Source organism: Juglans microcarpa x Juglans regia, chromosome 7S (assembly GCF_004785595.1).
Source record: "Juglans microcarpa x Juglans regia isolate MS1-56 chromosome 7S, Jm3101_v1.0, whole genome shotgun sequence".
NCBI lineage: Eukaryota > Viridiplantae > Streptophyta > Magnoliopsida > Fagales > Juglandaceae > Juglans > Juglans microcarpa x Juglans regia.
The window spans coordinates 1,855,204-1,868,669 of NC_054607.1; the positions used below are offsets into that span (position 1 = coordinate 1,855,204).

Consider the following 13,466-nt stretch of genomic DNA (forward strand, 5'->3'; position numbering starts at 1 on the left):
GTGCTTTTTCACAATCCGACACATCACGTCCCAAAGTACTACCATATCTAATGCTTTCTAAGTCGACAAAAACCAACTACATACCTCTAAATTAATTTCGATTCGAGAAAATAGTTCCTATAATTTCAATTTGGAAACTTACATTATAACACACCGTATTTTAGTATATTTTTATTGAATGATTATTTTTATTAATTCAAAAATTTATTCTCTTATTTTAAAATTGTTAGATTTTTAGTGAGTTTATTTTTATGATTTGATATGTTTCTTAATATTAATTATTGTTTGATTTGATATGTTTCTTAATATTAATTATTGTTATGTATTTAAATTGTTCTTTATTTTAAATTAATTGATTGTTAGATTTAATTATTTTATCTTTATTTTATCATTATGTTTAAATTATTTTATTTAACTTACTGTTTTGAAATTATTTTCGTTGGATCATTTTTGTGATCCAAGATATGAAAATCGTACCTCATTTCTTTCCCTCAATTTTTCTTTTCCCATTTTCTTTTCTTCTTTTTTCTTTTTCTTCCTTTTCTTTTCCTCCCTCTCTGTCCTCTCTCCCGCGCGGGTTACGGCCTTTCTCTCTCTCTCTTATCTCTCCGTCCGTTTCTTCTCTTCTCCTAGCCCACCGCCGCCGTGGCTGGCACCGCCCAACCTTTTAGCTCTCCCTCCCTCCGGCGACCAGCTCCCTCCATTTTCAGCCTTCCTCATGCCGCCGTTAGCCCCCATGAACTCCTCAAAGTCGCGGCACATCTTGAGCTCCAGCGCCGCCGTCACGCCACCTCCGGCCACTATCTCTTCACCACTTCATCATCGACCTCCTAGCAACCCAATGCAACGCCGTCGCCCTCGGCAAACCACCACCACCACTAGCTTCACCGACATCCCTAAGCCCTACCCTATCAATTTCGGGTCTTGGTTTGTCCCCATTCAAAAATGGGTATTTGAGACCCACGAGCACAGTACATTTTACACTGTTACGTTGCTATGTCGCCACTTCTTGCAGTTCCGTGATCCTTCGGAAATTATATTATAGCAGTGTAAGTATTTTTCCAAAGAACTATCATGATTTAAATATATTTTTGCACTAATCCATATTACTGTGTTCTGGTTGGTTATGCCGGACTGAGTCCGAAGAGTTTGAGTGTTGGATGGATTGTGGACGAAGTTGTTGTGTGTTGGGTTTGCATTGTTGGTTGTTATTATGGCGTCGTTTCATGTACATGGTATAATTGCACGCATGATCATGTTTGTAAAAGAAATTGGGTTTTCGTGTAATTGCATTCATGTTCATGTGTTTATTGAAAACTGAGTTTTCATGTGTTAAAGGATTTTTGGGTGCGTGTGTATCACGACCACAAGCCGAGATAGGGCATTATCTCGATGGAGCTCCTCTGGTCACTCGGGAGCGGAATATACTGAGTGATGTCCCCTGGGTTGTCGCTAGGCGACAACGGGATCGGACGAGATGGTCTCGTGCCAACTCCATGGCCCCTCTGCTGGCGAGGGCTAGAGGATGCTTGGTAACGAACGCGCTGAGCGCGGAACTGGGCATCGCTACGTAGCTAGGACGTGCGGATGATCCATAAAGGAGATCATGGTGCATTGGTAAAATGGATTAATGGGCTGTTTCTGGGAAAATAGCGTGTTGAATAAAAATATTTTTTATGTGATTCATTTTCTGGGAAAATGATGTTTTATTGGTTTGGGTCATTTTCTGGAAAAATGACGGATTATTATTTTTGGGCCAAAATGAGATTTTGGCGTGTATTGAAAAATATACATTTTCGGGAAAAGTGATATTTTTGGATTTGACGCATATTTCATCATATGCATGCATGTTAGTTGCACTAATATGTTTTTATCCCGTGGTTGGTTTGGGTTTATACTTACCTGCGGTACCGTTCTATGGTAACGCAAATTTTGAAGCAGAAGAGGATGAGGGTAAGCCTGAGGATTCGGCTCCGCCCGAAGAGTGATTGAGATCACTCGTATTTGGTTTGAGATTTGTATTATATTTTATTTAGGATGACTGTATAATTTTTTTAATCATTTTACTTATGTTAGTTTGTATTAAAAAATTCTGATACTTAGTTGACTTATTTATATTATCCGCTGTGATTTTTATTGTGTACTTTTGCATGTTGCACACATTTAAGCACATTTCATTGGGATGCATAACCCGTGTTGTCATCATCCTAACGTCATGATTCCCATATTTTTGTACGTAGAAGTCAGAGCGTCACACACATACGTCTGTGATCTGATTGGTATAACTCTAGTCTCTAAAATAAAACTCTGTAGTTCGAAATCCATACAACGTTTGCTGTATATGAGAGAGAGAGAGAGAGAGAGAGAGAGAAGGCGTATATTTATTCATTTGCAGTATTTGTCAAATCCTGACATAACAATCCCAGCAATTTCCTATACAGAGAAATTCTCATTTCCACGAAAAAGAAATTCCTCCCTCATATTTACAAAGTCAAAAGAACCCCCAAAACTAATTAATAACAGTTACAATAATAAGAGACTGCCAACCTAAACAAAAAAACAAAAGTACAACCAGAGCCCCTGGTAGAATCCAAATTACCTCAGAAACACAAGCAGCATAATTGTATGTAACCTATTTGATTGCATAGGAACGGGTGCATACAGAGTGGAGTGCCTCTGTGAATAAGGCAGAAAAACTGGTTAATGCCTGAAAAACGCCTGGCAAGCCCGTCTGAAGATTATTTAGTGTCATCGCTCTCGTCACCTCTACCGCCTTGGAATGCCTCACCATCTCTTCTTCCACCCGTCTTTTGCTGGCTGCAAGCTCGGATTTCTTCTCGGCGAGTGGGTCCCGGGCATCCAATACTTGCCCATTGTCAGGCCCAGGATCAGGAACACCAATACCTACCATGGAGTATGAATGGTAGAACTTCTTTTCTATGTTTCTAAGAGATGATGCCTTTTTCTCAAGCTCCTTTGATGCAGTTTCAGTACGTTTTTTTATCTTGAGCTCTTCAGTTTGTTTTACAGTTATCACATGAACGACGTTGATAAAGCTCTTGATAGCTTCAGAAGCAACTGTGTCCGGAACACGATCAAGGGCAAGTTTCCACTCATCACAAAAGGCATATACATCAGAGGTTTCCCTGTTGCCATTGAAGTTATCGTTGTTGACTGGTAAAAGGGTGAGCTTGAACCAACCATGGAGGGATCGAATAAAGTCCCTTTGAAACCTTATAAGGCTGCAGAAACTGGAGTGCCAGGCAGAGACAGCCGATTCAAGGTCACGAGTTGCCTGACGGTGTAATTCAGAGGTTGAATCACCCTTGGTTGACTGGTTCACGAGGCCCCGGACTTGTTGCACAATGTTGTTCTGAACTTCATGGTACTCGTTCATTGATCTCCACATGTACATGAACCTGCACACAGTATAACACGAGCATCACATTCATTCTTTTCCTTTAGGTGTCCCAACCAGCATGACCTGAGACTCTTCAGTCATTTGCACCAAAGATAATTCTAAAAGAAATACACAATTAATAGCCAAACAACATTGCTCCAACCAAAAATTATCTCGCAATCATCATGCTATTTACAGCGGTCCTATGCTTTATCTTAATGCCACCATCTCAGCCCACTTAACAGTTTGGAATAATGATGAGAATTTTTTATTATAAGTACTTGAAGATTTTATCTAAAAAACTAGAAGGCATAGCCTAAGTACACAATTAGTATAAGGGGAATGCTTGAACAGAAATGGGAAAGGAGACAAGAAAATCATAGAAACCGATCCCATTACAATTTATAGAAGCTACCCAAAGGAACAAAGTACTAAAAAAGAAAGTTTTCAACTATTAATCAATGTCGACCAACCAGTCCATTCATCTAGAAACAGATAAATGTGTGCCATATGAGAGTGAAGTCTGACATACCTACTTCCACTCATCAATTACGTTTGGCCCCAAAAGGGCTTACAGCTGAAAGAAAACAAAATTGTTGAAAAGGTGGAGTTGGGGCCACCGTCAAATTTTAAGAGGCAGCCCAGCAATTGAATGGTCCAGTACAATAAAGCAAAAGTAGTCACAGAGGAGATGAAGCAAGTGGCACAGGGGAGCAGTGATTCATAATGCTTCAACTACCAAGTACCAAAGTCAAGATTCAGACCCTCGATATGGAAGGTGCACTCTCTATCATCATAGACCATGAACAATAGCAAAATGCGAAACTAAGCCATACTTCCTTGACATTGTCAATGCAAACTGATGACATGATTTTAGACTACACTATATAGGTATACAGTGGCCAAAAATCTGGCAGTTTGAGAAAGTGAAAAACCTTAAGTTCAATTTTGTATCTCAGACTACACTAAATATTTTGGATTCGATATTTTGAAAGTCCAACACTTTTATTTGGCTAAATTTTACACTCAGAAACCCAATTGAGCCACATAATCCATATTTAGAACTAATTAAACCTTTGTTAACAAAAATACTCTTTTACTTCAGAACTTGAACATCATTCTCAAACAATTTTATGCGATTATCTTGATTGTGTTACTGCAAGCATAAGAGTGATCTTAGTGTCACATGACAATTACATTTTGACATAACAGTTGATATGTGCATGATCAGATCAGTCTATGCACAGAAATAAACCCACTATAAAACAAATGAAAAGAAAACACTCACCCGTGACAGAGTTCAACAAGCTGGGGAACAAGATCAGAGTCTCTAAGACCGATGATGGCACTTGAGGTGGTAGAGACAGCCTGAGATGTGACAATAATCAGTGACTGCAGCCTCTTTATTGAAGTCTTGGTCTTGTCTAGCTTGGTTTCAGCCTCCCCTTTGTATTCCTGACTCTGCAGAGCGGACAACTTCTTTTCATGTTCAATTTTCGCGCCTTCTCTAGCCTAAGAATCCACAGATAAAATTGTTGCCTCCATCAGCACTCAATAATTTCGAAACCACATGTTTTCAACATAAATAGATTGCAACAGAAAAAATAGTCATCCATCCTTCAACTAGCCTCCCCCAGCCCTTTGAATGCAACATGCAACACCTTGTGCAAATTTTGACCCCCCATGCTCCCAGCTTTTGCTCATTTAGAAACTAATAGCTATTCATGGTTGTAACTCTGGGGAGCATAAGCTTTTTGTAGAAGTTAAAAATGTAATACACAACAAAGTCCAGAAATTTTTATTACAAAACCCCATTGTGCAACCTTTTTGTGACTAGACGGTCTTTGGCTAACAGTTTATCAGGTGACTTATGAGCAGAAGAATCGAGAGATTCTGTTCATCGTCTTTATACTATTATTCTCTCAATATTTTTTGACGTGATATTAAATGATTGGTAGATAAAATGAAACATAACAAATAGATTCTAATTATTTAATACTATATCACGTGCGGGTGAGAGCATGATAGTAAAAAAAAATGATTAAGGGGTATTATTACCAAGTAAAAAAAAATAGGGACATGATGGTGACGGCATTACTGTCATTAAGAGCAAAAAGAAAAGTCTGATTAATTTAGAGAATTCCCACCTAATAAGGGTATTATTGTCAATTTACATATCATACTCACGAAAAAGAAAAATTTTAAAAAAAATATCCCTAAAAAACTACACATATTTTATTTTCTTTATTCTTTTGTAATTTTTTTTATTCTTCTTAAATTAATTAAATTATTCTATTTATCATTCATATATAATATATTTAGTAGGAAAAAAATAAAAAAAATAAGAATTATATATGATTTGTGATAGAACGATGAGTAAGATTTTTTGAAAAAATTTATTTACCTTGACTTCTTCGTAGAGCTTCTTCTCCCAAGCCAGGAGCCGCTCTAATGTGGAACAGAGGCTCTTTGAACCGCCCGGTTCATCGAGCGACTCGGCGTCAAGCCGGTACTTAACCGCCAGTGGCGGTTTTGAGGTCCAGCTCGAGCTCAGGTTACTCAACACACCATTTGAATGGTACACTGTCTCTGCAAATTTATTTGTCAAAATCCGTTAATTTTGGAATCTTAATTCCCTGTTTGGGTGCTACTGAGAAAATGCAGGAAAATGATTTTCCTTAATTTGTGATTACTCTCCAATTATCCCAACATTCGGTCGATGATCCACCAAACAACTATTTCAAAAGAATATGTGTAAGAATTAAATATAAGGGAAAATCTCTCACTCTTGAGCTGCCTGAAGCTCCGATCGAATTGAGCCCTGCCAATCTCGAGCACCACCGAGACCTGCTCGCCGGCCGTGGCGGCCTTTTCGAAATTCTCCTTTATGGCCTCCACAATCTCCTTTAAATCCTTGTGCCTCACCACTATCTTCATGTTGTCCGACGAGATCTCCCCGGTCCGATAGCTTCCTGCCGACGATCCCGCATCCTCCGACTTTGTCTTCGTCGAGTAGTTCCGCGGTGGCTCAGGAGCCGCCACCGATGATGCCCCGCCGAAGTTCGAGCGAGTGCCGATCTCGGATCTCGAATACCCGTCGCCTTCACCCGCCAGTTCTTCTTCTTCCGACGAGCTGGTGGTGCTGTAACGATCTTCCCACTCGCTACATTGCACCTCCTCTCGCTCTCGCATCCGCTCTGCCTCTGTGGCCGTCTCTGTCTCCTCCTCCTCCCTATATTTTTTGTCGAAGAAGTCGTACTCCGATTTCTCTGTTCCTTCTTCTTCATCGTCGTCGACGTCCAAATGGTGTTGCTGCGGATGGTCGATTCTTCCATTGTGGAACTGGGTACTCCGTTGGTTGAAGAATTCGGAGTCGGGAGGGGAAGGAGGGTAGAAGTTCTCCCAGTTCCAGACAGAGGAGGCTTGGGACGGGGTTCTGGAGTAGGTGGAATTGGCCTGGTAACCGGTGGGGAAGAAATCGCTTCGTGGGGAGGAACTAGAAAAGCTCGACTCGGAGAGGATGTGAGGGAGTCTCGGTTTTGGTTTGGGTTTGGGTTTTGGATTTGTCAACGACGTCGTTCGGCGAGGAGTGGTGGTGGAGTTAGAGAGAGTGTGAGCGGGAAGCTTGGAGCTGGGGATACTGGGAGACAATGGAGGAGGTTGCGGTGGTACTTGATGGAAAGCAGGGGAAGGGGAAGGGGAGGGGACAAGTGGAGGGATGGGGTTTGGTGGGTGGAGGAAGACGGCGGGGGTTTGGTCAGAGACGGAGAGGGGTTCACCTTCGGCGAAGGAGTAGAGGGCTGAGCCGGTGAGTCGTAGGGAGCGGACGTAGTCGGCGTGGGCCGAGGCCAGGTAGTGTCGAGCGTAAACAGCCTCTTTCATGAGGCGTCGACGCTCCTTGCACCGCCGCACCGTGTCCTCGTTGTCCAGCTTCGACGTCGCGCAACCCATTCTATATATAAATATCTCTCCCTCACTCTCTCTCTTTCTCTCTATATATATAGTATAGACATGTCCAATACAAAAAACGAACTACAAGTCTGAGCGCTGAAAGTGGTGGTATTCAATTAACGAGTGACGACAGAGAGCCGGGAAGGAAGATGTTATGGTTGGACTCTCTGGTCGACTCTGGATAGTGGAGACCTTTTTCTTTTCTCTTGTCTTTTGGAGACTTCCATTTTTTTTTTTTAGATTTTACTGTATGTGAACCCACCGAATGGTAGTGATAGGGTTATTATTGTATTACTACTCATCTATTATTAAAAGGTATTTTAAATTTTATTTATTTATTTATTATTTTTTTTAAATATTTTTTAACATATTTAATTATTAAGAAAAAATTAAAAAAATATATAATTTTATTAATACACACTTTCTTAATCATTAAATGAAATTAAAAAATTAAAAAAAATCAAATATAAAAAGAATAGCAAATAATTAGTAATAGGATAGTAACCCTATCATTATTCATCCATTATGAAAACATTGGGAAATTAATGACTACGTTTAAATGTTGAATTGAATTGAAATAATAAAATATTATTTTTTAATATTATTATTATTTTAAAATTTAAAAAAATTATAATAATAAATTAAAATGAATTTAATAATCAAACGAAACAATCTAATCTAACATGTATTGTTTATTGGATAAATTTTTATTTATTTAACGTTGGAACGAGGGTGATAAGATGCGTTTGTTTAGATTAATTTTTAAAAAGTTGGGGGTTTATTTATTTAACATATTTTTTGGTTTTTATTGTGCTTTGTTGTGGGTTTGAATGGTTAGATGATGGAGATGATGATGTTCCTACCAAATTGTGTGCGTGGGCCTATTGATTTGATTATTGAGTAAAGTGCACAATGGAATGTAATTTTGTTTTGGCATCATGTGTTTTTTTTTTTTTTTCATTTGTTTTGTTTTTCAGATGGTGTAAGTTGTCAATCCTGATGGATTAGGAATCAGATCTCAAAGTTGTTTTTGTATATAGTTTATGGGTTGCCTTCGAAAATAGTTTGTATAAAATTATTTGTGTAATTTTAGTATGCATAAATTTCTTGTAAATATTTTTAAAAAAATTGAGATTCAATTTTTTTTATATTTAGCATTACTCGTTAAATAGTGAAAGAATTGAGTTTTTTTTTTTCTTTTTAGTTTACGTTTGGGTAATAAGGTATTTTGAGATATTCTGTGAATAATAATGAAAAAATAATAATATAATATTAAATAGTAATAAAAAAATATGTAAAAATAATAATAAAATAATAAATAGTAATAAGTTATTATCATAATACTTAAGAATACCTTAATACCCAAGACACTATCAACAAACTATTTTGGAAAATTAGTGGAGTCAAGAACCAACTTCAAATCAAACCTATATGCAGTATAAAATGGTCATTGTTGAGGTCTTAACACCTTCTGCAATCTTAATATAATGGTTTTTTTTTTAACATTTTACTTATAAAAAATATTTATGTATTTAGTTTAGTTCTTTATCTTAGAGTAAATAAGGATTTCAGAATATCAAAAAAACACATAATATCAAACCAACCCTGAACGCTATTTTCATGTCTAAAGCTCTCGTCTATATTCAAAACTCATATCAACTCATTTTATCGTTATAATTTTTTCAAATTTTCACACAAGATATAATAAATAATTCAATTTTTTTAAATTTTAAAATAATTTTTTAAAATTTTTACATAAAATATAATAAATAATTTAATTTTTATTTTACTATTTATAAATCATCTCAACCTATCTTTAAATCTAAACCACTCTTAAATGATAGCGCCATTGTAAAAAGTGGAAGCGAAAAGCATAAAAGGCAAGTTGCCCCAACAGATATTCCCTCAATAAGTGGATCCTTTTGGAGAAAAAAGCAAATGAAAAAAATAAAAAAAAAAATTTGGGAAGTCGGTGAAAGGCATAGATTGAAATCGGTGAAAGAGGTATATATTTTATTTTCCTTTTGGCTCCTAGCTTTCCATTCCAAACCCCTCTCTCTCTCTCTCTCTCTCTCTCTCTCTCTCTCGACTTATGCCGTTAGAATCGACAGGAAACTTAACGGTGTGAAAGGACCTTTGCTGCTCCTGGCTTTTTAGCATTTTCATGTTAGTCTTGAAACCAGTCATTGTGGGGGTGCCCTCCACCCAGTCCTGTTCTCTTTGGAGATTATCCGATTCTTTGATAATTTCACAAAATTGATCTATCTATAAGTGAAATTCTTCAACTTTTATATTTTTCTTGAACACTTCTAAGACTCACATTTCTGTCCATTTGGGACAAGAATTAATACACACAAATGACATTCAGCCACATTGATATTGAGTCTTTAATTTTAAAATGAGACTCGGGACTCTACTTGTTGAAATTAATTGGTTATCAACAGTTAAATTAAAGTGAATTAACGGAAGAACACCAAGATTTAAGTAGTTTGGCATAATGTGAGCTTACGTCTATTGACATAGTCTGTTTCGTTGAATTCACTATCAACAAAAGTGGAGTACAATAGATCAAACACAAAATCTCCAATCCCAGAGCTCCAATACACCTAATAGACTCTTGAGATTCTCACAAAATGACCTCACTTTCACTCTCTGAGTATTTGGTTGTTCAAAAGTGGTTTACAATGAAATATAGCATGTATTTATACTGAAACGGCGCAAAGCCCTTGAATCCGAACATTCGCTTGAGTGGTATGTTGAGCGAGGCTCGAGTGAACATTAGCGCTAGTGCTCGCTCGAGCTAAATGTCAAGCGAACTCATAAGTTGGCATTCCGTTGACTGTTAAGCAACTGTCGATCTAACAATCTCTCTTTATGTAGCAAAAGAAAAAACCATCAATACATTATTAGATGTGATTCTCCTTCACAAAAAAATGACCAATTAAGTAGTTTAAGCAATGTGTTAAACAAAGCATAGCATCAATTCAGCTCATTCCATGGAAAACCAAAAGAGAGCAGATGCCTTATCCTAGTGCGGCTAGCCGTACCCCCAAAACAAAATCCCTCAAAACAATATAATAGAGCAATGCGACAAACATACCACAGATGGCACCATGAACAAGTACAATTCAATCTCACAAGGTTTTCCAATACTTGAAGAGGAATATAAAAGTGGCAGAGCCCAACATCTGCCACTCTGAAGTCTGAAAACAGACTATACAGTAAACAAAAGCTTCGGTTCCCTGAAAGCTGCAACAAGTAAGTTACTTTTTCCTTAAAATTTGGGTTTTACAAGCATCCAATCCAAGCAGACGACACTTAGTTGATAGATAAACAGACTAAAACAGTGATGTATGTAACTGAGGGGCGGTAATCCAAAGAAAATGATGGAATGGAACTGTTATTTTCTGAAAAGTTGGCACGACAGTGGGCAATTTTCAGGGGTATGGTACTAACAAATCTAGGACGTTGGTCCATTATTTCACATTGGAGTATGAAATCGTCCAATTATTTTGTGATGAACTTTTTATTTGCAGTGGGTCCAATTTACATCGGGATACATTGGAGGCTGGGCCATTGTTAAAGTTAAATGATAAAATCAAATTATTTCATCTTATATCATTTTATATAATCATTACAATATACTCAAATTTTCACATAAAATATAACAAATAATTTAATTTTTTCAAATTTTAAAATAAAAATAATATTAAAAAATAATAAAAACTTCACCTAGAACATCTTCATTAAACCACCCCCACTCTCCAAAAAAAAAAAAAAAAACAAATCCCATGCCAAATTACCAATTCCTTTCTTTCCTTGGTTTTTATGGCTTGTTTGGAAATAAATCTAATCTCAAAATTCTCATCTCATCTCATCTTATCTCATTTCTAAACATAATTTAAATATAAAATTTTTAAACTAATCATTACAATTTTTTCAAACTAATAATTACAATTTCTTTAAACTTTCAAACAAAAAATAAAAAACAATTCAACTTTTTTAAATCTCAAAAAAAAAATAATATTATAAAACTATATTTTAACAATATTTTAATTTTATAATATTTTTTATTCAATTTTTTCTCTTTCTTTTTTTAAAATTAAAAAAATACTCAGTTCAAATTATCTCACTATTATTTATAAAATTTTTATTTTATTATTTATAAAATTTTCATTTCATCTCACATTTAAAACGAGACAAAAGTAAAACAAATGGCCATTTTTTCCCTTTCTCAGGAAGAGCGCAACCTGTCTTGTCAAGAAGGGAAAAAGAAACCATATTCCCGAAGGAAGCACAGAGGTAAAAATTATAAACTCTCAACCTTTGTGTGCTTCTTACCTCAATCTGAACAGTCAAATTTTTCTTACCCTATCCTATGCACTTTCTACACCTAGGCCAACACATCTGACTGGAATGTGAGTCTTTTTTACTCAGGATAGTACGATTTTGGTCACAATGCTACGCTATGATTTTGGTCCAATTGGAGTTTAGGTTTTGCTTGGATTTAAAAATCATTTCATCCTATCTTATTTAATTTAATTATTATAATTTTTTTAAATTTTTAAATAAAATTTAATAAACAATTCAATATTTTAAAATTTTTAAAATAAATATAATATTAAAAAAAATATTTTAAAAATATTTTATTTAATTTAAAATTTTTACCTCAACTCAACTGAAAAAAGTCAAAAACTCCACGAACGGAAACAACGAGTAAACTGATAACATGAAAAGTGACGCTGTCAAGTTGCAAAGAAACAACCGTGCAAGTTATATTTCTACTTCTCCACATGGCCCAGACCCCCACAAAGCCAATAAATTTAGACATATTTTGGTGCTGTGTGGAGCCCACCACGTTTTCCCTGCAAAACAGCTAGCAGAGAAGACTTCAAAAAACAGAAGAAAAGAAGCACAAACAGGAGATTGCATGGCAAAAACATGGATCTGTTTTCTAATTCTCCGTTAGATGTTTGAGATAAGTTGAGATTTTTACGAATAGTAATGAATTAAATTTTTTATCAATTTATCAATAGTAATGAATTGAAATGATGAAGTAAATTTTATGAGATTTATTTAAAATTAATTTCAATATATTTAAATATTAAAATGAATTTAAATATATTTATGAGAAGTTAAAAAAGATTGTAAATCTTATGTGTAAAAATGTATTGAGTTAAAAAAGATTGTGGGTCTCACGTGTAAGAGATTTTGAATTTAAATGAGTTTAATGATTTGAAAATTGAGTGTTTAGAAGTTAAACTCAATTTAAAATTAAACTGAATTGAGTTAAATATAAGTTTGGCCAAACGGTGCCTAAGTCGAACAAAACAAAAACGCATTGATCATTTTTCTGGAGCCTTTACTACCAGTTGAGAGAGATCCTTCTTTACCTGACAAACTTCAACTTGGTGGACTGGCACGTGCCAATCGCAAGAGCTTCATTGATACTATTATTTAACGAAATTTGCCAATAAAAATATGTTTTATCTCCAGGCCCTCACGGGGGAGCTGGTGAGGGCTTAAGCACGTGCTGCTGTTCTTTTGGAAAACCAAAATCCCCAAAAAGACCCTGAAATTTAAAAGGAAAACCAAAGAGAAAAAGACTAAAGTGACTGGCAACTACCAACGTATACCTTCCGGCATCCCATACCCTAATCCCCAAAAAGAACAGAAAAGGACAGAGAAAAGGAGATAATATATCTTGCATTGTATACAGCCAACGAGAAAAACATAATGATCTAGCTACATCACCATCACAAAACAATCAGGACCATCCTCTAGCAAGCAGGGTGTTCACTAAATTCAGAGATCGATCCTTGATTGAACGTTTCTGATAATACATTGCATGCAGTAATATGGTTCAAAAACTATCATGGACATTTAATAATAAGCGGGATGCAATTTTTTCCACCAATATTTTTTTTTATAAAAAAATATATTTAATATAAATTAACAAATATCACAATTCAGAATGCATGACCTCAAGAGCAAATATACATGGAGTTGAAGGAAAATCACGTGGCTAAAGATAGAAAGCGTTAAGGTATAAAATAAATAATAAAGAAAGCATTAAGGTATAAAATAAATAATAAAATTTACTTCTTTTCGTCCG

General features: G+C 35.8%; 1 protein-coding gene across 1 annotated transcript; it reads right to left on the minus strand.

Moving 5' to 3' along the window:
* Positions 1–2,365: 2,365 nt before the first annotated feature.
* On the minus strand, positions 2,366–7,619 carry LOC121241609 (nitrate regulatory gene2 protein-like). The gene is made up of 4 exons (XM_041139448.1): positions 6,187–7,619; positions 5,805–5,989; positions 4,689–4,912; positions 2,366–3,419 (listed from the first exon to the last, which is right to left on the minus strand). Exons 1-4 carry the CDS (start codon positions 7,349–7,351, stop codon positions 2,633–2,635), a joined length of 2,361 nt encoding a protein of 786 aa, XP_040995382.1. The 5' UTR covers positions 7,352–7,619; the 3' UTR covers positions 2,366–2,632.
* Between the last annotated feature and the right edge of the window lie 5,847 nt (positions 7,620–13,466).

What these genes read in the sequence shown, in the direction of transcription:
- LOC121241609 (XM_041139448.1), bottom strand. Translation starts at nt 7,351, where the DNA reads ATGGGTTGCGCGACGTCGAAGCTGGACAACGAGGACACGGTGCGGCGG. An exon ending in AGCTCTACGAAGAAGTCAAG is followed by an intron (nt 4,913 to 5,804) that starts GTAAATAAATTT and finishes GTGGATTCTTAG; the next exon opens with GCTAGAGAAGGCGCGAAAAT. An exon ending in CTTGTTGAACTCTGTCACGG is followed by an intron (nt 3,420 to 4,688) that starts GTGAGTGTTTTC and finishes TACTGTGTGCAG; the next exon opens with GTTCATGTACATGTGGAGAT.